The 25,856-nt window shown below is 39.7% G+C and overlaps 2 protein-coding genes across 11 annotated transcripts in view; one reads left to right on the plus strand and one right to left on the minus strand.

Moving 5' to 3' along the window:
- The window catches only part of Ak5 (adenylate kinase 5), a 273,107-nt gene that overhangs the window by 199,649 nt on the left and 47,602 nt on the right, over positions 1-25,856 (plus strand). Inside the window, exons 9-10 of the mRNA XM_027935266.2 lie at positions 3,523-3,565; positions 6,629-6,673. Of these exons, the coding sequence (XP_027791067.2) occupies positions 3,523-3,565; positions 6,629-6,673 (88 nt within the window). The remainder of the gene's footprint in view (positions 1-3,522; positions 3,566-6,628; positions 6,674-25,856) is intronic.
- The window catches only part of Zzz3 (zinc finger ZZ-type containing 3), a 256,464-nt gene that overhangs the window by 71,310 nt on the left and 159,298 nt on the right, over positions 1-25,856 (minus strand). For 5 of the 10 annotated variants that reach the window (XR_011708864.1, XR_011708865.1, XR_011708863.1 and 2 more), the window contains one exon: positions 22,887-24,988. Coding sequence is in view for 1 of the 10 variants with exons in the window: in XM_071617951.1 (XP_071474052.1) it covers positions 24,916-24,988 (73 nt within the window). In the remaining 9 variants the exon portion in view is untranslated. Of the gene's footprint in view, positions 1-13,433; positions 14,175-22,886; positions 24,989-25,856 lie in introns of those variants that run through there. The other 5 variants (XR_011708861.1, XR_011708859.1, XR_011708860.1 and 2 more) reach the window with 5 other exon arrangements.

Genomic DNA, 25,856 nt, shown 5'->3' on the forward strand with positions numbered 1-25,856 from the left:
ATCAGGGATAGGATCAAAATCTGAGGTCCAAATCCACAGTTTCCCTCACAAAGCCACTAATCCAACCTTGAGGTTCTGAATGCGCCCTTTCAATCAGTTTCTAAATCTCTTCCCCCACAAGTAAACAACATGTTACCCAATAAACAGCAGCGAAAATATGCAGCCAGCTGAATTGCTTTGGTACTGTAGCTGCAGCTTGCCCCACCTGGGCTGGTATTGATGGCATCATTGCAGTCTGTGTACTGGCTCCATACCTAGGAGCCCTAAGTGGCACTTACATAGAATCTGTGCCTATATTTATACTCTACCAGTTCAGAAGAGTTAGTATCCCACTCCACGACGCCCTAAACTAGGAAAGTCAGCTTTGTCTCATTGAACCCACAAAGCCTAAATCTATAAGGCAGCCTCAAGGTGACCAAAGACCTTAAGTGTAAAAGGCTAAATGGAGCATTTGCCTAGGAAGAGGCCATTGCACAGAGAAGCACTCACAGCTCTCAGTGGAAATCGGTGGCCCAAGCATTGTGATTCCTGTAGTTATACCTCACTGAAGATGAAGCGCTAAAGCAACTGGGCACAAACATCTTACTGGATGTGTCCTGAATAAGGCTATTCCTTTCCTCCATATCCAGCTGACATTCTGAAATCAATTAGCATTCAAAATTAATGCCTTTCATGCATAATACACCTAGCATTAAAATAAAATTTTAAAAACCCAAGATGAAGTGTTTCCACGGCAGTTTGGCATTTTTATACCAAAATCAGAAGTGTTTGTCATTCACCCCTCTTTTATATGCATAGGTGTGTGTGTGTGTTTACAATGCCCAGTTGATTTTATTTGCGAAAGAGTCACACTGCAATCATGCGGTGAATTAAGAGTCACTGGAAAATAATTCCCTCCAGTCAAATACCCCATCCACCTGGACTTTCATGTCAGGGTACCACATTCCTAAGAACTAATGATGGTTACATTTATGCCCTAGAAACCTATTAATTATCGATGAATTAATGGAAATAAAGCTGTGTTTCATTCAAAGAATGTGGGCAACTAGAGTAGAAGGCTGTGAATAAGAGTTTTGGATTAAAAACAGGTCAGCCTCCAGAAGCCAGATAAAAGTGAGGTAGGCCCCTTTATATTATGGTACCTTGTTTTAATGAATTCAGCTTAACCTTGGTCAAACTCCCAAGATAAGATAACATGTACAAGAAAAATCAGATATAGCTTAGCTTGTGCAATGGGTATAATCTGATAATCTAACAATTATATTAAAAGGTAAAGGAGAGAACTCAGGTTTTCCTCTTAACATTACCTAGAAGTATTCAACAACTGTTTGACAAGCAACAGACAGATTCTGATTAAATAATCTTTTTCTAGCCAATATTATTGAGCCTCTTACTGTGCAGCTGCATCTTAGACAAACATATTAATTGCTTTAAATAGGTCTCTGGGGTAGGTCCTCTTCCCCAGAAGCAGTGCCTGAGACAGACATTTTTGTGCAAGTGTGCTGTTAGTTTGTGCTCTCAGAAGAGGGGACGGAGACGCAGGATTAGGCAGGGTACATGCTAAGCAAAGATGTGGTCCTGGCACCTTCCCACAGGGATCCCCGGGACACAGATTACACCATGGAGTCATCCCAACTTGAGGCAAGGGCCATATTTTTGTGAGCTTTTAGCAGCCAGGGGCCAGGAGAGAAATGGGACACCAGCAACATCCACTATGGCAGCTACGCTAAAGGGACTAAATCTATAGCAGCCAAATAAGGGAGTAAGAGGTATGATTCTCATTCCATCCCCGACCTCACCAAGAACATGATGGTATGGCCACAGACCTCTCTAAACATCAGTCGCCTCAGCTGTAAAATGGGAGATGGGAAAAGCAGGTAGGGTAGGGTCCATTTGATCATCCCTACACTCCCACTTTGAAGAGCAATGAATTCAACAAGGGAACTGGTGGGGAGGCTTACTGAGGAGTAATGATGTTCTTTCTATTCCTGGAAGGGAATTAATTGATGTAATTGTGTCCCTGAATGACTGCATCATTAAAAGCTCTTCTCTACCTGGAATAGCTTGGGGAAACACGGGCAAATCTAAGAAGACAAGCAGTAAAGTTACCCTGAAGACATATATACTAAAAAGGATGGCAAGACTCTGACTTTAAACAAAGCGCTTTCATGGCAGTTTACCTCAAGGGAGCATTAGTGCAACCAGACAACCTCATTTAACTGACTCCCACATCAAAGTGAATTAGAGGCAAGAGGCTGGGATGAAGTGACAGCAAGAGGCTGTCCCTGCAAAAGGGTATATCCTCTGTGGAGAGCAACTGGGCAAAAATTTATAGAAATTTTAAATACATTTATTCTGTGACCACATGGTCCTCTCTCTCTTGGAATTTATTCTATAGGAGTAAGAGTGTGAAATGACATTTGTATAATTTTATTCTCTGGGCCACTTTGCCAAAAGTAGTCAAAGATTGAAAACAATTCAATAGCCCATCGTTAAAGGGGCTGTTAAAAAACAATGACGACTATGGCACCAATCATAAAATAGAAAGCTATGTAACCTAGAACCTTCTCTACTGAGAACATTCTATATTGACATGGACAGTTGTCAATAACACATTGATTTGTGAAAAAGCAAGGGGGAAGAATAGTATGTTGCAGAAGTATATATCCTATTATGATATGATAGTATTATGTCATATCCAGGTGTAATTAAAATATCCTTCTTTTACAGAAGAAATGGAAGTCATCAGAATACATATGTTTATATCAAGTATATCCCTGGCTATGTAGAAGTTGTTTTTTGTGTACCTAGAAAGAAACTTCTGTACACAACCATCTATAAGGGGTGAGGAAGTGGGACAATAAAATAGATGAAGACATAGGTCGGAATGAGAAAACTTTCTGAATTTTTTCCCCAAACACCTCGGACTACTCTGTAAGGAAAATGGAGCATCTTGTTAGAAATAAAATGAAAAATTTAAAGCATCAGCAAAAGCTGGCCACTCCAGCTTTCCTTATTTCATGCTCTGGCTCAGGGATTGGCAGAGTACGGTCAGTGATGAGATAGTTGTGACAAAGACCATGTGGCCCACAATACTGCAAAGCTTTACTATCTGTCCCTTTACCAGAAATCTTGGCAATCCTCGCTTTAAACTGTAGAGTTATTCATAAAACAGCTGTGACCACATCTATCCATTGATGTGGATAAAATCCTTCTGACACTGAAGGATTTTGTCTTTTTGAGGTCAGATTTCTATCCACAGTTTATACACCAAGAGAGACTGGATACTGCACTAGGTACAAAGAGAACGTGGACAAATGGCCCCGGTTTTAAACCTGAGCTCTGTCCCTCACCATTGTGTGACCTTCATCAGCATAACTTCTAGCATTCTCAGATTCTTGTCTCTGCTATGTTGTCCCTTGTAGAGTTTTTTGGAAGTTTATATATGTTATTGTTAACCAGGAGCTTAAATAGTAACTGTTAGTAGTATCATCTAATATTGTGATTTTTTTTTTTAAACAGGGTGATGACCAGTTAAATGTATTTGGAGAGGACACCATGGGAGGTGAGTTTCCTTTATTGATCAAACCAAAGAGGTCACTTCAATAGCTTGAAACAATTAAACATCAACTAATAGCTAGTAAAATGTCAACAGTGTGTACTTTTCCCTTGGCCAGGGAATATGGATCTTGCTTTTCGTGGCCCATGTGATAAACCAAAGGGATTCATTACTAAGAGATGCATTTCCTAAACGCCCAGAGAACATGGCTCCCAAGGTGCTCAATGAAAAGAGGATGCTTTGGTCAAAAATACTTGGGAAACACTTACCATTCAGTCTCCATTGGAAGATTCACATGTGTAATATCATAACAAGGCCCCCACAAGTTCCAGTAAAGAGAGCTGTCTAACTTTAATTTGGCATTCTTCAACTTATTTGGAATACAAAACTAAACTCTTTCCTATATAGTGGTTACGATTCTGCAGTGTACCTTTGGGACCCAACCCAACCTACACCAAGATTATACTGCTTTGTGATTTTTATCATATCAAAAGTCTCATCAAACTAAAATATTCATCCCAAGTTAGCTATAAATGTAATTGAAAACAGATAAAACTATGTGGATTGGGAACTGTTAAAAAAAGAAAAGGGCCGGGCACAGTGGCACAAGCCTGTAATCCCAGCAGCTCCAGGGGCTGAAGCAGGAGGATCACAAGTTCAAAGCCAAACTCAGCAATTTAGCAAGGCCCTAAGCAATTCAGGGAGATCCTGTCTCTAAATAAAATACTAAAAAGAAAAAAGGTCTGGGGATGTGGCTCAGTGTTTAAGTGTCCCTGAGTTCAATCCCCGGTACTGGGAGCAAAAAAAAAAAAAAAGAAAGAAAAAAGTTCATGATTGTTCTAGGTAAAATATTTCCATTTTGTAAGAAAAGTTATCCTTAAAATTCATGGAAATATTTTAGTTTTGATTGTGAACACATGCAAATAAGTGATTTGGTTTTTTAAATAACCCAGTCCTAACCCTGCATTGATCCATGAACATGAGGTGGCCGATACAGTGTCATTTGATGATAATGGCAATAGCAATATGTGAAAATCACAGTTACCAAATGATATCATTGTGATCCATGGAGAAAGGCACATAAACAGGAACCATATCTTAGCTGTCACTTAGCTAAGTACAAATAAGCAAAAGTCTGTCTCAACTGGATAGGGGTGACTGATTGCTTCATTAAGTTTCCTTTCTTCCTGGTTATAAAATTAACATACACTCACTGTGAAATTTTTTTTAAGGAAGGAACTAAGAGCTATCTAAAATATTATGACCTATAAATAGTCGTGGCTATCATTCTAGTGTATTTCGTTTCAGTGTATTGTCTACATAACTATTTTTGCATAGTTGAGAATACATGTAGACATACAGATATCTCCAAATCTTTGTACATATCGTAACACAATCTGTTTCCATGTCATTAAAAACACTGTAAAACTTAATTTGTAATGACTGCATTGTATGAATTGTACCATCATTAACTAAACACTAACTTTTAAAAAACTGAAATAGGATATGATCATATTTAAGAAAAAAAAAAGACCTACAAGAACGATGGTCATTTTTCTAGACTACAAATAGATTCACAGTTACTCAACTTCATGAAGTAAGCTGGCAGGTGGGAAAGCATGAGATGACCACCTCATCCCACAAGTTAGGGACACCATATCTTTATATATGTGGGAGGAGGTAGAACTGTCACTCAGTCAATGGTGGAGTCCTGCAAATATGTAGCATTATGTATATAAAAAGTACTATCTCAGTTTTGCTAAAAAATAATGTTTATAACTGTCAAAATAATGAGCTATCTTTCAAAAGTAGTTATCATCTGCATAAAATATAAAATGTAAGCCAGACTCCTATCAATTCATTTTAAGAATGAAAATGGCCATTTTATCACTAAGATAGAAAATAAAAACCTACAACCTCTCCAAGTACTCACACCCATCCATCATTTTAGTCAACTCATACCCTGAGGACTGGCAAAAGCGGCCACTCCCAGGACCCAGGAAAGAGCCTAGAACTCCACTTGGACCACAGCTCAGGACTGACTCCATCAGGTCCTGCCCTTCTGTCCTGGACCCTCCCTACTTAGACAGCTTCTCCAGGAACCTCAGCCCAGGATCTGAAATGCACATCCAAGGGCTGGACCTCCAAAAAAAAAAACATCAAACATCTCTGAACTCTAGTTCACTTTAAAATTCCAAGCAAGTTTTCATCCTACATCATGATACATTAATGTCCACTCAGTTGCCTTGCAAATTTGAAGAGTATCTCCCTTAGCATAAGAATTAGCAAGAATAATAAATTATTCAAAACTATCTTCAGTTACTGTATCAGCACTCACATCTGTCTGACTCAGGGAAGAATCTAGCCTCAGATGCATCTAAAAACCTGACTACAAATATTAGCTCTTCCTAACCACAGCCCCCATTGTTAACACCCACCACTTCACTGTAGAATTTTACCTGGCTTGGATTTGCCTAAGTACATCAAGGAAATGCTTCTAGAAGTCAGTGGAATTCTTGCCACCATTTTGATTTTTACACTACTGATACATGTATTATTAAATTTTTTTTGTAAACTGACTCACTGTTTTTAATTACTTATTTTAAAAGAAATTTTATATCACCACGTTAAGTGGAAAATAGCATTATTTACTGTGAAATAAAACTTGTTTTTTTAATATTGTCTTCAAATACCATATTTTAATTCTTCTCTGTTAAAAGGGAGATTATCCATTGTGAAAAAATGTGAAATAATACCAAACTGAGATACTTAGAAAGACTTAAAAACAAGTTTTAAATTTAGCTTTGTGATTCATACTATTTAATATCATCTGTTTTACCACCTAAAAGTAATAGTGCATGTGAAAATAAAAATATATTGCCTGGATCTGGGAATAAGGCTGAAATGGTTATCAGTGCCTATTAATAGCAACCTATTAAGGCATCTACTCAGCTTTGAGCTTCTAATCAAGCAAAACTCTGTAAGGTTTGAATTTTACATGACATGAGTGAAATCAGGGTTCCAATGTAGTACTTCTTGCAATTAACTTATATTGTTCTTATTTTTAAGGCTTCATAGAAGATTTGAGGAAATGTAAAATTATTTTCATGATGGGTGAGTAATAACCCTCAAATTTTCTAATACAATTGCTAATAATAACAAATCAGTAGCAAAAAAAGAAGAAAAAATGGCAATTCATTTATCACTGTTGAGAAGTCATGTTTGCTTTTTGGTCAAAATAACCCCTAGGAGGTTTTCAGATTATGGCTTGCACTTATGCAGTTTTATATTCCTTTTGGCCTTGTGTCTTTTCAGCATAGAAAAAGCAGGATTCAGAAACATCAAACCCCTGAGTTTAGCTCTACAATTACAAAGTACGTCATTACAAGGACAAGGGGATGCTGAACGTTAGTGTCTAAGACACACCTTTTCTGTTTGAACACCAACCCTCTCCTTTTTAAACTAAATGCATCAATGACCACTATGCAAATATACTTCCATAGCCACACCCTGTATTCTACACAGCTAAAGACAATCTAAAGTGGGGCTAGGGTGTAGTTTAGTGGTAGTGCCTGTGCAAAACCCTGGGTTTTCAGCACCAGGAAAAAAAAAAAAGCCAAGAAAAGCACAGATATTGTCAGAACGCCTCCCAAAACTTATGCGCTTTCTGCTAATCATAAAAATTATATTTTTAAAAGTACACCTGCCTGTACATTTAAAAAAAAATATCTATTTATATTCAGAAATAATGAAAAGATCCACACCTCTTCAATGAGTGGGAAGAGAGTAGTTGTCAGCACCACAGAAATGTAATCAGATAAACTTTGAATCTTGCATACTAACTCCAGGACGCCTACATGAAAATCTGAGTAAATCTGTCTCATTGTCAGACATGGAATCTGAACCAGAGAAGCTAAGAGATTTGGTCAAGGTCATTCAACCAACTGGTGGAAGGAGGGGACAGCTTAAAAGAAGTCCCTGGTTCCAGGGTTCCCCACTGCACCACAGGGTCATGTTGGCTGTTGTCCTGAACAGCTGCCTCATACATCCAGCCATTTGAGAAACATTTCTTGAATCCTGGACCCATCTGGGCAGTGAGCAGGACTCATGGAGTTTCTATCCCAGAGGAAGAGAATAATTAAAATATCACAAACCTTGAAAAGTGTTAGGAAAGAAATGAAAAGCTAAAATTGGACAATCGGAGCAAAGCATTTGGAGTAAAAGTGGGTGATGACTTCAGAGAGGGTGACCTGGGAAGACTTTCCTAAGGAGGCAACATTTAAATGGAGAAGGAAGGACCAGAGGCTAGGCATGTAGCTCAGGCCTAGAGTACTTGCCTAGCATGCATGACACCTGGGTTCAATCCCCAGCACCACATACACTAAAAAGAACTTGAAGGAGAGGCTGGACCAGAGAAGGGTCCAATGGGAGGCGAGAGGGGAAATTCTAGTCCAAGAGAATAGCACCTCTCAAGCAGTGGGAATTCCTGAGACCTGCCTTAGTGCAATTTCTCATCTGCATGCCTCTAGTTGATCTAAACCTTGGGAACTGGATGGACTCTTTTCACACTTACTTTGTATTCTTTTCAAAAAGTAAAAGTATATTTCTTATTTCCCTTGCTGAGGAGGAACTCATCGTAATTTCAAAGTTGTGCTTATAGATTACTAAAATTTTCTTTCCACATAAATTTTATTTATCAATTTTCTTGGCTGCAGACAAATACACAATGTATTATATTTTCTGTGCAGCTCTTATGTTAGAAAACCTAAATTAAGAAATTTTAATTTAAATTATGGAGAAACCTTTGAAACTCCATATGTAGACATTCAGAATAGGAATCCTTTATTATCATAGAGAAATCTTTCCTTTTAAAAAAGTGGTCCAAAAAAGCTTCTATCAATAATACAGCCTGTTGTGTTGTTGTTACTGTCTCCAGTAGTAATGTTTCAGATTTATCCACTGTTTATCATTCATAGTTGGATTTTGAAATATATTTTCAAATGTCACTTCTATCTGTCTAGGAATAACTAAAGACCTTGGCTTACCTGTTCTGAAGTTGTGTGCCCTTTAGAAAGTCAAACAGCACAATATAAAATCTTTGACATTAGACAAAGCTTGAGACACTCAAAGATCCACAGACCACACTGAGAACCGGTGCTCTGAGCAAGAGGTTTTTCTTGCATGTAATTGAACATTCCTGTATTTCAACTTATTGGTCAGTCACTACTATGGTAAAATGATCTGAGCCTACTATTTAGGTAGAAGGTACAAAGCCTCTGTGATATGAGGGAAATGACTTCTACATTCCAAAAATCAAGGCCTTGATCCCAAATTCTTCCTTGACAGATGGCAGAATGGATTTGGGGGGCTTCATTATCACAGGTCACTTTGAAGCTTGTAAAAACTCTCAGGATGTCATAGACACACCCATAGCCATTTCAGTGATTTTTTTTCTTTTTTATTATTAATTTTTTATTTTTTTAATTAATTATACATGATGTTAGAATGAATTTATGCACCTTGATATATCATATATAGATGGGATACAATTTCTCATTTTTCTGAGTGTACATGTTGCAGAATCATATTGGTCATGCAATCACATATATACATAAAGTAATAATGTCTGTTTCGTTCTACTATCTTTCCTGTCCCCACTTCTCCCTCCTTCCCCTCATATTACTTCCCTTCACCTAATCTAAGGTAATGCTGTATTTCCCTAGTGTCCCCCTCCTTATTGTGAATTGGCATCCACATATTAGAGAAAACACTTGGCCTCTGATTTTTGGGGATTGGCTTACTTCACTTAGCATGATATTCTCCAACTCCATCCATTTACTGACAAATGCCATAATTTCATTCTTCTTTAAGGCTGAGTAATATTCCATTGAATATATTTATCACATTTCATTTCAGTGAATTTTAATAAACAAAAATCAGGTGATTTCCATGGAACTCTTGTGGTTTTGTCTATATAAGATGGCTGAATTTTTCCATTTTTAAATTATTGTCTTGACATCTACAAGAACCACAGTAGTATTAGCCAGAGCCTAGCTTGACATTCTCACTGTTATTCCTCAGATAAAATTAATATTCTTAAAGCACTCACCCCATGTTTTAAACTATTGATTTTATTTATTAGTTTTCTTGGCACGCAGAAGACAAAAGTTTCCTTTTGTCTGCAGAAAGGTCCAAACTCTTAGACCAACTAAGACTCTCCTGACGGGCCTCAGTGTGTCCTTATCATTTCCTACCACATCCTCTTGTTAGTCTTGAACTCCAACCCCACCTGTATCCCTGCTCTCTCCCAAGCTTGCTTTTTTGTCAATCCTTGCACTTGAAATGTCTTCTCCCCTATCCAATCATGCCCCAAGTTCAGGTTTAAGTTATAGCTCCTTGAGAAGTCTTCTCTAATCACAAGCCTTTCTCCTCTGGGCTCCTCCATCCCTTGAGTCTTTCTGGCTACTTCTGATACCTTATAATGACTATGAAAAAATATATTTGTTGGAATAATGAAATCTTGAGGAAGCAGTGCGGTTCGTTTCCATAACAACAAAAATAGCAACTGAAAGTCCTGGACTGGAACTGACAGGCAGGTTGTGCTGCTCTGACTATTTCTTGCAGGATGGTTTTCAGGTTAATTGTGAGCCTTCTCAGATGCTCCATGAAATGCTACCCTCTCACTGATGACAAGCAACTCTTACCCTAAGCTGGCTCATTTGCAAGGCAAAAGTTACCAAGTGGGGAGCTGATGGCAGGGGCCACCATCCATCAGGAAAAAATGTTCAGGGAAAGTGTTCCATCTGCACCAAAAGGACAGGCCACATGAGCCTAGATGGCCTCTGAGTGTTGTGTGAATGTCACCCTTTTTGTTCTTGAAGAAAGCCACTCAATAGCTGTTTAGAAAAATACCTTTCAAAGAACAGAGCACACACAGAGGGTAGTGCCAGACTAATCACAAGGGTTGAAAGAGTTCTCTGAGCTTTGGTTGCCTCCACACAAGATACAAGAACCTGTGCTGGTGTTCAAGCTGGGCCTCAATCATTGCTGAGAGTATAAAAATTATTTGGAAAATGGAGAAATATGCTTTAAAGACCCTCATTGTGTCTCACTAACAGGTGACTAGTTTTCCACCACCTTTTTTGTTGCATTTCTTTCTCTCCTTCCTTCCTGTCTTCTCTTGATTATTATTGGCTTCTTTTCCTCTTCTCCATTTTCATTGCCTGCCTATGTCCAAAATGTGACATAACCTGAATTCCCATTAATTCATAGCCAGAGCCCGGATACAAGTGCTATAATGTGGAGCACACATCTGACTAATCAGGTGAGCTGTGATGTTAATGGCATAATGATCAAGACATCATTCAATGGCCGTAGCTTCCAGTGTGTCAGGGACACAGATGGCCTTGTGTATGCTGGCATTGGTGCTATGAAAAATTGTTTTTAAGTAGTCAGCTTTGAGAGGTGTACTGATAAATATTTTATGTTACTCTGTGCATTGTTAGCCACTGCACAAATGGTCCTACTTATTTTCCTGAAGAAAACTGGAGAAATAAAAATTTTGACCTAAAACTCAGCATCACAATGCCTGCATTTATTTCATTATAGCCCTGTTGTCATTTCATTATTGCCCTATTATGAAAGAACTATGGATTAATTTTTTTTAATATCTTTAGTTGTAGATGGACACAATACCTTCATTTTCTTTATTTATTTCTTATGTGGTGCTGAGGATTGAACCATATGCCTTACACATGCTAGGCAAGTGCTCTACCACTGAACTATAACCCCAGCCCTATGAATTATTTTTTTTAGAAGTAGTTACTTGGGGCTTAGCATGGACACTTTTTATTTAATTGACTCACATGTTTAGAAAATTAAATTCAATTTTTATTCAATGAAATTAACTTTTACTAATATAAATATGGGGGGAAATCTGATTGTTTGACTAGGTGTGTCTGTAAGAGAAACCAGCATCGAGCACTGAACGCAGGCCAGGCACTCTACAAAGCACTTTCTGACGCTGACTTACTGCCTGCCTATATCCACCCTATGGAGAAAATGCCAGTGCCTTTCTGAATTTTCAAGATCAAATCACCTGTTAATAAGTAGTATATCTGGAGCTTGAAATAGTTTAACACTGGGCTGGGGTTGTAGCTCAGTGGTAGAGTGCTCGCCTAGCATGCATGAGGCCCTGGGTTCGATCTTCAGCACCACATAAATGTAAAATAAAGACATTGTGTCCACCTAAAAATAAAAAATAAATACTTTTTTTAAAAAAAGAAATAGTTTAACACTGGCAACAAATGCTGCCGGTTGTCTTTCTTGAAGAGACTGGTTTTATTTACAGTCAAGGAAATGTCTGCCAGATACTCAAATCTGAAAACCCACAGTTTGTCTGCTAAATGGTCTTTTGAAAAGTAGAAATGATATTCAGTGAAGAAAGTGACTAGTTGAGCAACTTAGTCACACAAGTGCCTTTCCTTGAGGAAATCATTATTCCTAGCTGGGAGCTTTATGCATACTTCCCATTTTGTCAAAAAAAGAATATTTTAAATGATATGCACCTAAGAGTGAAAAATAAAATTAATCTCTTTTACTGCTTCATCAAGATGTTGTTAGGTAACATACATCCCTCCTTCTTTCCTTTCACTCCAAATGCGGAGTAGTGAAGAATGCAATGGCTGGCACACTGGACACTAATGATTCACCAGTTTCACCATCATGCCTTCTGCACCATTCACGGAAAGCCAATCATTTCTTGCTGTTATAATGGAAATAAGGAACCTCCAGTGTCTGGAGGCCACACTGGTAGAACTACAAGCTGGGGTAATTGGGAGGGGGTGGGATGTTCAGTAGGTATACAGGGGACAGAAACAAAACCCAGGCTTAGCATTTTGGGGATCTTAGAGGGGAAGAGTCCCATGTGCCATTTTCACTTGTCCTTTTGAAAGCACAGTTGTGAGGAAGGGATCATGGGGAACAGGGTGCAGCTTCAGAAAGCCTCTTTCTGTTGTCTCCTGGAGGCTGGGTGCTTCTGAAAGTTTCTCTGTACCCAGTGGCACCAGGCATGTCTGAAAAGAAGAAAAGCCTGTGCCTTTGTCAGAAGGTGGAAGAAGAAAGCAGCAGAAGGGCCAACAGGAGGCCCAAGGCTGGGTTAGATGGAAGCAGGGGAGCACCTCAGGGGGCCAACAGCACCAGGACTGGAAGAAGAGCAAAGAAACAGCCCCGACGTGGAGACCGAACTGTAAACTGGACTGTCCACATTGTCAGAAATCACTGGATTGAACTGAGAAACTCAGACTGGACTTGGCTGAGTTTCTATTATGAAGTGAAACCAGATGGCTCTCGAACAAGCCTGAGCTGATGGTTAATTTTCGGTAAGAACTTGCTTGGGTCGGGGGAACCCAGGTAACCAGTAAAACATTATGTCTGGGTGTGTCTCTGAGGATGTTTCCAGGAGAGATTGGCATTTGAGTCTGTGAGCTGAATCTAAATTAGGGAAGACCTGCCTGCATCCAATCTGTTGAGGGCCCAGGTAGAACAAAAAGGCAGAGCAAAGGTAATTTTTCTCCTGGATATGGGTCATCCAGTTTCTCCTGCCCTCAGACATCAGAAGTCCAGATTTTGTTTTCTCTTTCCACATTTTTTATTATTGCATTATATTTATACGTAATGACGGGGTTTGTTTTTACCTATTTGTGTTTGCATGTAATCAAACAACAGAATTTGGTCAGTGTCACTCCCCAGCACTTTCCCCCTCACTCCTCCTATATTGTTAGTTGTAGATGGACACAATACCTTTATTTTGTTTATTTAGTTTTTTTTTTTTTTTCCTGTGGTGCTGGAGAACAAACCCACTGCCTCCCATGTGCTGGGCAAGCGCTCTACCACTAAGCCACAACCACAGCCCTATTATTTGTATTCTTGATGACTGCCTATCTGACTGATGTGAGATGAAATCTCAGTTTAGTTTTGATTTGTATTTCCCTAGTTGTTAAAGATGTTGAAGATTTTTTTCACTTACTTGTTGGCTACTTGTATTTCTTCTTTTGAGAAGCATCTATTTGATTCATTGGCTCATTTATTTATTTATTTTATTGAACAATATAAAGCATTTATTGAATATCTGTCAGATGCCAAGATCTCTTCTTAGTGGGGACAAATGAGGAATGAGCTTCAGATGCTCACAGCAGGAACACATAAGCTGTCCAGGGTTAGGGCTGACTTCATGGGCAAGTGGCCTGTGAAGTCCCAGGGCCGACGTTCATGAGGCCTTACACTTGTTTCCATGTTCTGCTGTAACTCTCTTGAAATTCTTAATTATTTTATTATTGAACTAGTGTTTTTAAGTGAATCAGATGGGGCTGTGGAGCCCAAGCAAACATAGAGCAGATAGAGGGCTGGCAAAGTAAGGCATAGGCCTCACACCCAAAGATGCTGTCCTCATCATCCCCGGCTGCCCTAACAAAATGCCACAGACTAGATGGCTTCAACAACAGGAATCTGTCACTGTTCTGGAGGCTAAGAGTCCAAGATCAAGGTGCTGGCCCATTCAGTTCCTGGTGAGGGTTCTCTTCCTGGTTTTTAGACCACCACCACTTCTTGCTGTGTCCTCACATGTGGGATGGAGAGAGAGAGAGAGAGAGTTAGCTCAATCTCTGGGGTCTCTTTAAAGGACATGAATCCTTGTGGGTCAGAGTTCCAGCCCTATGGCCTCCTTTAACTTTAATAACTTCCTTCAAATAAACTATCATGGAGTTAGGGCTTCAACACACTTGGAGAAGAAACATCTAACTTCATTGGAAAATCAACCTACCTTTGTTTATTATAGTAAAAAAAATGGAAACAAGAAAAGAGATTGTTAGTTAAGTACTTGTATAAGCACTTAATTGAAGCTTACATAGTCATTCAGTATTCTACGTTCCAAGTTTCCTCCATGATCTGGAAAAGGCCATGATATGTGGAAAGAATAGCACACAGTCTTAGGTATGTACAAAATTTATTGACAACTATGTAAATAAAAGACCTCTGATTGGCTCATTTATTAATTAAATTATTATTTTTTTTTGTTTAAGGTTTTTCTTTTAGTTCTTTATATATCTGTATACTAATCCTCTGTCAGAAGAATGGCTGGAAATATTTTTTCTCCCATTCTATAGGTTCACTTTTCATGTACCTAATTGTTTCCTTTGCTGCGTGGCAGCTTTTAATTTTAATGTCATCTTATTAATTAACTCTTTACATTATTTCCTGAGCTTTAGGGATCTTATTGAGAAAGTCATTGCCTGTACTTATATGTTGGAGTGTTGACCCTACATTTTCTTCTAGGAGTTGCATAGTTTCTGTTTTATTATTATTATTATTATTATTATTATTATTATTTCAGTTGTAGATGGACACAATACCTATAATTTTATTTATTTCTTTATGTAGTGCTGAGCATCGAACCCAGTGCCCCACACATGTTAGGCAAGCGCTCTACCACTGAGCCACAACCCCAGCCCTTAGTTTCTGTTCTAATTCCTAGGTCTTTGATCCATTTTGAGTTGATTTTTGTGCAGGGTGAAAAAGAAGGAGCAAGTCTCATTCTTTTACATGTGGCTAGCTAGTTTTTTCTAACACTGTCTTTTCTCCAATGTATGCTTTTGGCTCCATTGTGAAGGATCCAATGACTATAGATGTGTGGGTTTGTCTGTGTCTTCTATTCTATACCATTGGTCTATGCGTCTGCCAGCATCATATAATTTTTGTTACTACAGCTCTGTAGTGTAATTTGAAGTCAGGTATTGTGATGCCGCCAGCATTGCTTTTTGGCTTAGTGTTGCTTTGGCTCTTTGGGTCTTTTATTCTTCCAAATAATATGAGGACTGTTTCTTCTAGTTCTGTGAAGGATGTCATTGGTACCTTAATGGGGATTGCATTGAATATGTATATTGCTTTTGGTAGTGTGGCCATTTTAAGAATATTAATTTTACCTATCCATGAACATGGAACGTCTTTCCATCTTTTGACTTCTTCAATTTCTTCCTTCAGTGTTCTATAGTTTTCATTGTAGAGGTCTTTCACCTTGGTTAGATTTATTCCTAGGTTTTTGTTTTGGTTTGGTTTGGTTTGGCTTGGGGTGTTGTTGCTGTTGTTGATTTTTAGGCTATTGTGAACAGAATTGTTTTCCTGATTTTTATTCTCAGCAGATTCACTGTTGGTTTACAAGAAGGCTACTGATTTTGTAACCTGCTACTTTTCTAAATTTGTTTATCAGCACCATTGTGAAGGATCCGATAACTATAGATGTGTGGGTTTGTCTTGTCTTCTATTCTGTACCATTGGTCTAATGTGTCTGCCAGCATCATATAGTTTTTGGTGAAGTTTTTTGGATTTTCTAAATTTAGGATCTATAATCTGTGATAATCAGAGGAGTCCAGGTTCTTGAGCCTTCGAACTTCAGAACTTACATCAGCAACTCCCCCCTACAAGATCATAGGCTTTTATGCTCAAAACTGCACAACACCCCTGGTTCCCCTGCTTCTCCATCCTGAGGTGGCCTACTCTGCAGCATCTGGGTCTCCAAGATTGAGTGAGCCAAAGCCTATCAAAAATTCCCTCTTACATATCTATATATGCCTTTATTAGATCTGTTTCTCTGGAGAACCCTGACAAATACAGCTGGGTTCATGAAGAGAATTAAGTCTCCATCTGACACCAAGCCATTTGACTTGGTCCACCTGAAGCATTGTCCTTGGGCCAAACTCAGATACAGGATCACCCAGCTTTTTCTCTTCTAAAGGGGTACAGACACTAAGGGTCCCTATAAAGAAGAAGAGACATTGGCCAGCTTTCCAGGGGAGCCTCAAATGCATTACAAACCAATAAGAACTCTCTCTAATGTTGGGAAAAGGTGGACACCGTGTGCTGACAGTAAACCTACTTAATTATATGAACTTTACACTGCAGAAAGGCTCCAAGTGATGCTAAATTAGGATGCAACAATTTCTTAATTTAATCAAGCCAAATTAATAAGCCCTTATCAAGGCTCACTACTCAAGGAACTATGAGATTCAAAAGGACATAAAACAGTCCTTGGGACACTGCAAAACACTGCAGTTGTTGTATATTATTTTTAGGTTCTTAAATTATTTCCTTGAAGAAATGTTGCTAAGTTAATTAAGAGTTCTCCAAAGGGAAAATTATTACTAGAGGGAGAACAGCACAAGTCTGAGTTTACATGGCACCAGGAGTAGAGACCTTGCACTCACTGCCTCCCTAAGTGTTGGATAAAATCTTTTTGGAAGCACTATTAACTTGCCCACTGAGCTGCCGGGTGAAGTTTTAGGGACTTGGTTCACTAAAGGCTAATCAAATGTATTCAACAAAATAGCAGTACCCAGCACTGAAAAGGAAAAAACACCAAAATCTTGTGTCAAGGGAATTTGAATTTCTCTCTCTCTCTCTCTCTCTCTCTCTCTCTCTCTCTACTGGGAATTGAGCCCAGAGGCACATTTGAGCCACATTTCCAGTCCTTTTGATTATTTTATTTTAAGGCAGGATCTCATCTAAGTTGTTTAGGGTCTGGCAAAATTGCTGAGGCTGGCCTCAAACTTATGATCCTCCTACCTCATTCTTCTGAGTTGCTGGGATTACAGACATGTGCCACCACACCCTGTTTTAATTTCTCTTAAAATGGCAAAATATCATTTGTTCTCTGTCCACCTTACACTTGAGCAGCCCATGAGTTAATCCATTGCTAATTATTCTCTTACTGGAATACTTAACACAACTGAGACACAGCTCCAAGAAAGTAAAGTATGAAGGCAGTTAATAAGTCAAAGTCCCATTCTCTACTCCCCAAATATTCATTTAATTATCTAATAACAATATTAAAATTAACACATACAAAAGTGATTTACTATGCCCCAGATTCTATGCTGTCTTTATACATATTAACTTGTTTGATCCTCACATTAATCTTAAGTATTCCTATCGTCTCCATTTTACAGAGGAAGAATTGAGGCTCAAAAAGGTTAAGTAAGTTTCCTAAGTGTTATGGTTTAGATATGAGGTGTCCCCCAAAAGCTCCTGTATATGCAGGAATATTCAGAGGTGAAATGATTAGATCATGAGAGCTGTAGCCTACTCATTCCATCCTAGTTTGAATGGACTGAGTGATAACTGTAGGCAGGTGGGTCACTAAGGGCGTGCCCTGCAACGGTTGTTCTTCCTGGGACCCTTTCCCCTCTCTCTCTGCTTCCAGACCCTGCCCTGAGCTGAGCATCTTTCCTCTGCCTTCCCCCATGATGTCCTGCCTCACCTTGAGCCCAGAGCAAGGAGTCGGCCGTCCACAGACTGACACCTCTGAAACTCTGAGGCCCAAATAAACTTTTCCTCCTCTAAGTTGATCTTGTTGGATATTTTGGTCACAGCAAAACAAAAGCTGACTCAGACTCTAGGGCAAAGAGTTAATAAGTGACCAAGGTAAGGTTCAGAAGGCTCAGAGCGGAGTTTCAGAGACTTCAAAGCTCATGCTCTGAAAGTGTCTGTAGATATTGAGGATGAGTTTGTGGGAGTATAGTGGGTTAAGGAAGGGTTTCCCATATTTATTTGAAGAAATACCTCAATTTTCTATTTTGTTTTGTTGCTATATTAGCTAGCTATTGATGTCTGAAAACAAAGACAAAATAATAAGATAAGAAATGAATATTAATGAAACAGACCTCTGAGTGCCCCAGCCATGTTTCTCCCAATTATGTGACATATTATCTTCAAAATAAGAAACAATTTGGATTCAGAAAAGTGCCCTGAACCATCATTTTCACTCCCCACACAAGCTCATTGAGTTCAGAATATACACCACGTTGTTCACTAAAAAGACATATCGTGGGCACCTGTTGTGTGAGCATTACCAAAACTATTTCAGAAGCCAGGTGTGGGGCACCCACCTGTAATTCCAGTAACTCAGGAGACTGAGGCAGGGGGATTCCAAGTTCAAGTCCAACCTGAGCAACTCAGTAAGACCCTGTCTCAAAATAAAAAATTTTAGGGCTGGGGATGTAGCTCAGTAATAAATCCCCCTGGGTTCAATCCCAGTACCAAAAATATAAAAATAAAAAGACCCAAGTTCAAAACAATTTCATAAGGGCAACAATGAACAAATGTTTGAGAATGTGATGCTGGGTATATCTGAGGGGACCTGGTCATTCTGGAATGTTCATAGCAGTTTGGATGGAGTACCTCAGTTACATATTGATCTTTACCAATACCATATAGTATGAAGGAGGAATAAAAAAGACAGCCTAGACCAGGGATATATAAACTTAAAGGGGACTGCCTAAACTGCTGTAATGATAAATATGGATCTCTCTGCTAAATTAAATTCTTCCACTAAATATATATGCTTTGGGGTGAATTGCATATTTGACACATTGAGTTTCTGCTATGCACCAGCAATGTGATAGGTCTAAGCTTGCACAGATGAAAGACAAGAGCTCCCTAAGCTCAAGAGGCTCGTCTTGCAGAGGGGAAAACAGCACAGCTGGCACATGCAGTGACCAAGGCCTGGACCTGGGGAGGAAGACTGCAGCGGGGGCAAGTCAGAGCCAAGTCCTAAGGAAGAAAAGGCCAAGTTGCAAGTGGGAAGAAAGCTGGGATGGATACCCTGTAGGAAGAGGGAGCAGCGTGTGCAAGAGGAAGCCTCAGAGGTGAGACGGATGGAAAGAGCTGGAGACCAGGCAAAGTCCAGGATGTGAGAGCCGTGAGACCAGACTGAGAAGTGTGAACTTCATCGAGTGGCAGCAGGAAGCCATCAGGGCCTCTGTTCAGTCATACAGCGACAAATTCAGATTTCCAAAAGAAAAGAGCACTCTGGCAGCGGTGAGAGGAAGTTCTGGCTGTAACAGAGAGGCCAGTCATAGGCCATCAGACGGCCATTCATGGAAGGAAAGGGAGGCAATTGAGGTGAGTGAGAAAAAAATAGGTCCAAGAGATTCCAGGAGATAAAATCAATAGGGCACAGCTATCCGTTGTGTGTAGAGGTGAATGAGAAGAATTATGCATGACTCAGAAGTGGCTGGTGTGGACAACCACGTGGACAGAGGTGCCATTCAAGGACTAAGGGATGTGGAGAAGAAAGGGGTTTTGAGAGAGAGATGAAGAATTCAGTGTTAAACGTGCTACCATTGAGATGCTTATGGGACATCCTCTGTTGGTGTCCATTAAACAAGAAATGTTTGAGATCCTATACCCAAAATACACGTTCTGGCTGTAGACACGTGTGGATTTCACCAGGGTATCCATGATGGGTGAAGCCAAACACTAGCAAGAGATCACCCAGCGAGGTTCGTAGAGTGAAGCTAGAGACAGGTGGAGACCTGGAGCCTTTGAAGCTCCTGTTCAGAGCCAGAGGAGGAAGAAGAGAGAGACAAAGGGACTAGCAAGAGCCAATGGCATCATACGTAGAAGGTGAAGCAGGAAATAGAAGAGCTAAACAAAATGTAATGAAGATAATCCGTTGGATTTGGCAACTAAAGCATTATTGGGGGCTTTAATGAAAGAAGTTCCAGTAGAAGAGAAATAACTGAAAGCCATGGGTTAAGGGACAGCTGGAGGTTAAGGAGAACAAGGATATGAACAGACTATACTTTCAAGAAACTTGACTCTGAAAGAAAAGACTTAGGGAGCATTAAAGGGAAGGGAAGGTCAAAGGTGGACTATTTTTTAAAATGAGAGATGCAAGCATATGTGCATAAAGAGAAGCAGCACAGGCTCAAGGCCAGATGCCAGCTTCCCCAGGAACTGGCTGCTATGAGACCTTGGGTAATGTCTTTACACCCACTGTTCCTCCGTCTTCTCACCTGGCATGTAGACTGATGATAGTATGTAGGTCACAGAGGGCAATGTGAAGATGAGCTAGTTAACAGTACTCATTTTTTTTAAGAGACAGAAGAGAGAGAGAATTTTTTAATATTTATTTTTCAGTTTTCGGTGGACACAACACCTTTATTTTATTTTATGTGGTGCTGAGGATCGAACCCAGCGCCCGTGCATGCCAGGCAAGCGCTTTACTGCTTGAGCCACATCCCCAGCCCCAACAGTACTCTTATAAATAATTCCACAAGCCTGGCCCAGTGGCACCCCACTCTCTGGAGGCTGAGACAGGAGGATTTCAAGTTTGAGACCAGCCTCAGCAACTTAGTGAGACCCTAAGCATCTCCAAATAAAAAGATTTATAAAACAAAAATAACTGGGGATGTAGCTCAGTGGTAAAGCACCTCTGGGTTCAATCCCTAGCACCACACACAAAAAAGTATTCAACAGTCATGGGCTGTCATGTTAACAATCATGTTCAGATTCTGAGTGAGAGGAGACAACCAATAAGAGGAAGAGGATCCTGAGAAAAGGGGGAAGAGGATGGATCAAAGTGACTTGGAAGGAGAAAGGATATCCACAAGATTTCTTTTTTTTTTTTTTTTTAGTTGTTGATAGACCTTTATTTTATTTATTTATGTGCGGTGCTGAGAATAGAACCCAGTGCCTCACTGAGCAAGCGCTCCACCACTGAGCCCCAACCCCAGCCCCAAGATGGGGTTTTGAGGTTGGGAAAGTGCCAGTGTCAAGTCTGTTGATGTTCCATATTAAAATTAACCCTCCTGCAGGGCGCAATGGCACACACCTGTAATCCCAGCAACTCAGAAGGCTGAGACAGGCTGATCCCAAGTTCAAGGCCAACCTCAGCAATTTAGCAAGGCCCTAAGCAACTTAACGGGACCCTGTCTCAAAGTAAAAAATAAAAGATGGGCTGGGTTCAATGAACTGGTGTTCAATTGAACACCCCTAGGTTCAATCCCTGGTACAAAAAAAAAAAGAAGAAAAGAAAAAGTAACCCTCCTTCCCTAAGGGCTGAGCTGTTGTTACCTGGTGATTCATCTATACCAGCTGTAGTTGGCTAAGTTCAGAGCTGGCTGAAATCAGAGTATCTCTCGGGCTTTAGGCCTAAGCTGCCTGGCCACTGCTATAAACTGCTGCTCTAGTTGACACATTCCTGCAGTTATTTACAACAACTCCATAAGAGGTCATTTTACTATAGAAGATATTTTCTTTTCTTTTTTTTCTTCTTTTTGCCTTGAAGAATGAAGCAGAGTAACAAGCCAACAACTCTGGAGATAGCAGCCATCTTAACCTTTACAATACAACACCCCACCACTTAGTGAGGCCCTGACCAACTTAGAGAGATCCTCTTTCAAAATAGAAATTAAAAAGGATGGGGGTGTAGCTCAGCAGTAAAGCACCCCTGGGTCCCATCCCCAGTATGAAAAAAAAAATAGAATATAACGTTCACACAGTATTTTCCTTCCAATTTTCTCCAGGTTTCTCTGAATCAAGAATCTCAGGGTCTTTCTAACTGCAAATAAGATATATTTAAACCAACCATCAAGTGGTCAAGGCAATGAAAGATTCTTTCTTTTTGTAACAGAATTCAGCTCTCTTGCTTTAACATGATTTATATTCCTGTGACCCCGGTGGATTTTTTTTTTTTTTCATATTTGTTTGTGTGATAGACCCTGGAGGAGCTATTCCTCATGGTCTTGCCATGCTCTGAGGAATGCCATCTTCTAAGAAGTGACCCCATGTTGGTGTCACACTCCTGCCCATCAACACCACCCAGTGCTCTCAGGAACCTACATAGTCTAGCGACATATTTCCCTGTTTGGACTTTCTCTTGTGATAATGCTTGGGAGCAGGTGTGGTCAGAGCAGCATGTAGAACACACTCTGGTGTCTGGGTGGAGCTTTCACAGCAGGCCTGAGATGGACCTGCAGTCTCACATTTGTTGTTGAAAAAGGAAGAGACTATTCAGCCCTGAGACGCCTGGCCAAAGTCAGCCAGCTGACTCCTGGGATCTGCCCAGGGAGCCCTTCTACTCATCACTCATTTGAGGGCAATGATGACCAGGTGATTGGAGGGAGGTTTTTTGCTAAATATCCTAGAAATCAGGGATTATGCTGTTTTCTACTTTCTTTTCTTCCTTTGTTGTTCCTAAAGCATTTATCAGGATGCCTAGAACTTGGTATGTCTTTAGAAGGAATGGAATGGAATAGAATAGAATAGAACGGAAGGGAAGGAAAGAGAGCTCAAAATCACTGCTCTCAATTCTCCAGAGCTCAGTTACAGCTGATAACAAGTTGTTGTCAGAGGAATTACATTAGGGCTGGGGTTGTGGCTCAGCGGTGGAGCGCTCGCCTAGCATGCTTGAGGCCCTGGGTTCAATCCTCAGCACCACATAAAAATAAGTAAATAAAATAAAGGTATTGTGTCCAACTACAACTAAAAAATAAATACAAAAAAGGAATTACATTATTAATAACTAATAATCATCTTAAAACAATTACATTGAGAGCAGAACTTTGAGGTACATTATGAAGTTCAGCTGTAAGTACTGATCATGACTGAGAGACTTCTCTGGGTGAGTCCCAGGTGAGCGATATGGAATCTTTATAAAGCCTTCTTAACTCCTTCCCACAAAACAATAACTAGGGATGGCTTCTGGTAAAGTATGCTGAGTCAAGTCAAGTTCTAGCCCACCACCATGTAGCTAACTTAATGTCAGGAGCAAAGTAAAAATATAAAACAAATAGCTACCAAACGATTACTCCCATATTGTCTCATAGTTACTCTTTTAATCCCACAGGCTTTTAAAAATATTTTTCGAAAAGGAGAAAGTAGGGATGGGAGGATGCAAACAAACAAACAAAAAAAAAAGATTTGCATTTGAAACAGCTCAGGCCAAAAAAATTGTAGCCCTGTTTTCAAGTCCTCTCCAAAGAAGGAAGGATCCTGAATTAAAACATTAACCCCAGCATGGCACGACATCACTGAAGGATGGGAAAGCAGAGGCTGGGCCCATTTACTCCTCTCTGCCAGGAGAAGTGCAGAACTCACAGAGAATTCAGCTGAATTCCCCAAGTAATTCAGGTAATGAATCCTGGGTGTCATTGACTCATAATCAACCAGTCTTGATTTCAATACCTCAAATGCTAGGATATTCACTATTCTATGAATCATGTTAGAACCAATAACAATTGGTCCTATTTGGAGTCTGTATCAGTTAGGATTTTGTTTAGCTGAAAGTTTTTTTTAAAACAATAACTATAGCTTAACAAGGTAGAGGTTTCTCTTTCATGTAAAATTCTAGATACAAGAGGTAGTAGGAGTGGTATAACAGGCTACATAGTCTCAGAGACTATATAGTTGCTCTTCTGTGTGGTTTTTGCAAAGTCATCTTATGTCCCAAAATGACTGATGAAGCTCCAGCTAAGTTCACTAAGCAGGAAAGAAAATGAAAGAAAGAAAGAAACCTCCTTCTTCCTTTTAAGGACACATCCTAGAAGTTGGATTCACCATTTCCAATTTATATCCCATTGGTCCAAAGGACATTTTTATCTTCAAGGAGGTTATTTAATGTAGTCTGTATTCCAGGTAGCTATTTTCCCACATAAAAATCATAGAAAGAAATCATAAAAAGGAGAAAATGGAGATCATGTTTCTACAATTAAATCTAATGCAAGCCTCTTCCTCTGGCTGCAGGAAAAGTCAGTTTGACTTAGAAAAAAAAAAAAGTTTTAGTTTCAACCTTCCCTGGTAGGGTTGAGCTCAACAAAATAATAGAAGGAAGGTATTTGTGGAGTGAGGGCTACCACCACGACAGCAACAGAACTGAGCTGAGCATCCCAGAGCCAGCAGGCCACACTCAAAGCCAGAACAAAGCAAGAATGCAGAGACTGCTGCCCAGCGGTGAAACTGCTTCTATTGGGGCTTCCAACAGCTCCTACTTGGTCACCCACCACAGCCCCAGGAATGCCACCCACTTTCCCTTCCTCTCCACTGTGGTGTAGGCCAACTCAGGTGAGTAGTCCTGGTGGAGCCCCTGTGGGAGGCACTGGATGCTCCAGCTTGGTCTCCCCTGCAGGCAAGAGGGCCTGCTTCTGCTGAATAGTGCCATACGTAAGAAGGTCCTCCAAAGAGTCCATAACTGCTCTGTCAGCTGCTCCTCCACATAGTCCAGTCCTGCCTGGAGAGCAGCGCAGAACACACCAGCTCTGAGCATCACAGCCCTTCACATATTTAAAGATATGTACCTTTCCTGTGGTTCATGTCTTGAAAACAGCCAGCTTCTCCAAACCAGCTTCTCACGAGCTCCCTGAGAGTAAGGTGCTGCCTTCTCCTCTTTGTGCCACAGTACTTAAATACAGTGTCTAGCTCATACGGAATCTCCATATTCACTTACAGAATTAATTAGGAAATTCTTCTTTATCATTTCCCCCTTTTGTGTCTCTTTATACACCTGCAGCCAAATTCTGTCTTGGTCAGGGCTGGGGATGGAGCTCAGTTGTAGAGAGCTTGCCCATCATGCTTGATCCCTGGGCTTGGTCCCCAGCACTTCAAAAAAAGAAAAAGAGGAAAAAAAAAAAAGATTGGTCAGAATATTTTTTAACTTAAATATTTCTTTCCTTTTTACAAAAATAAAATATCTTTATTCTAGGACACATATATCAACAACAATAATGAATCGCCCAACATTCCAATGCCTGAGGAGAAATGGTATTAGTATTTTTATTTGTATTCCTCTTAGATTTCTTTCCTATGCATATATTTATTAAATATACATTTTTCATTAAAATGAGGTCATGCAATTTTAACACCTACTTTTTGTACTTAACAAAATCTCTGCAGCTTCTTTCCAAGATAGTTTATCTGAATATACCATGCCACTTTTAATTAAATTTAACTGATACACAAAAATAAAAATTATAGACATTCATGGGTACTCTGCAATATTTCAATACATATATGTTGTGTATACTACATCAGTTTTAAGTTTTGTTTAATTGAAATAGAAAAGTGAAAAAGTGCACAAATCATAATAGTTCAGTTTGATGAAATTTCACTGGAAATGTCATGATAAATTGAACATGACCAGTACCCATAAGCCTCTTTAGTGCCCTCTTCTAATCACTGTCCTCTGCAAGGGTGACCAGAGACACTTCTAAAATTTTTATAAATGGCTGGGCATACTGGCGCTCACGTAATCCCACCTGCTCAGGAGGCTGCAGCAGGAGGATTGCAGGTTCAAAGCCAGCCTTAGTAATTTAGCAAGGCCCTAAGCAATTTAGCAACATCCTATCTCAAAATTAAAACAGCCGTGGATGTGGCTCAAAGGTTAAGTTCTTCTAGGTTCAATACCTGGTACCATAGGAAAAAAAAAAAGTAAACTTGTCTTGATGTGGTATATAAGATAAGTGATCGT

Source organism: Marmota flaviventris, chromosome 10 (assembly GCF_047511675.1).
Source record: "Marmota flaviventris isolate mMarFla1 chromosome 10, mMarFla1.hap1, whole genome shotgun sequence".
Classification (NCBI taxonomy): Eukaryota; Metazoa; Chordata; class Mammalia; order Rodentia; family Sciuridae; genus Marmota; species Marmota flaviventris.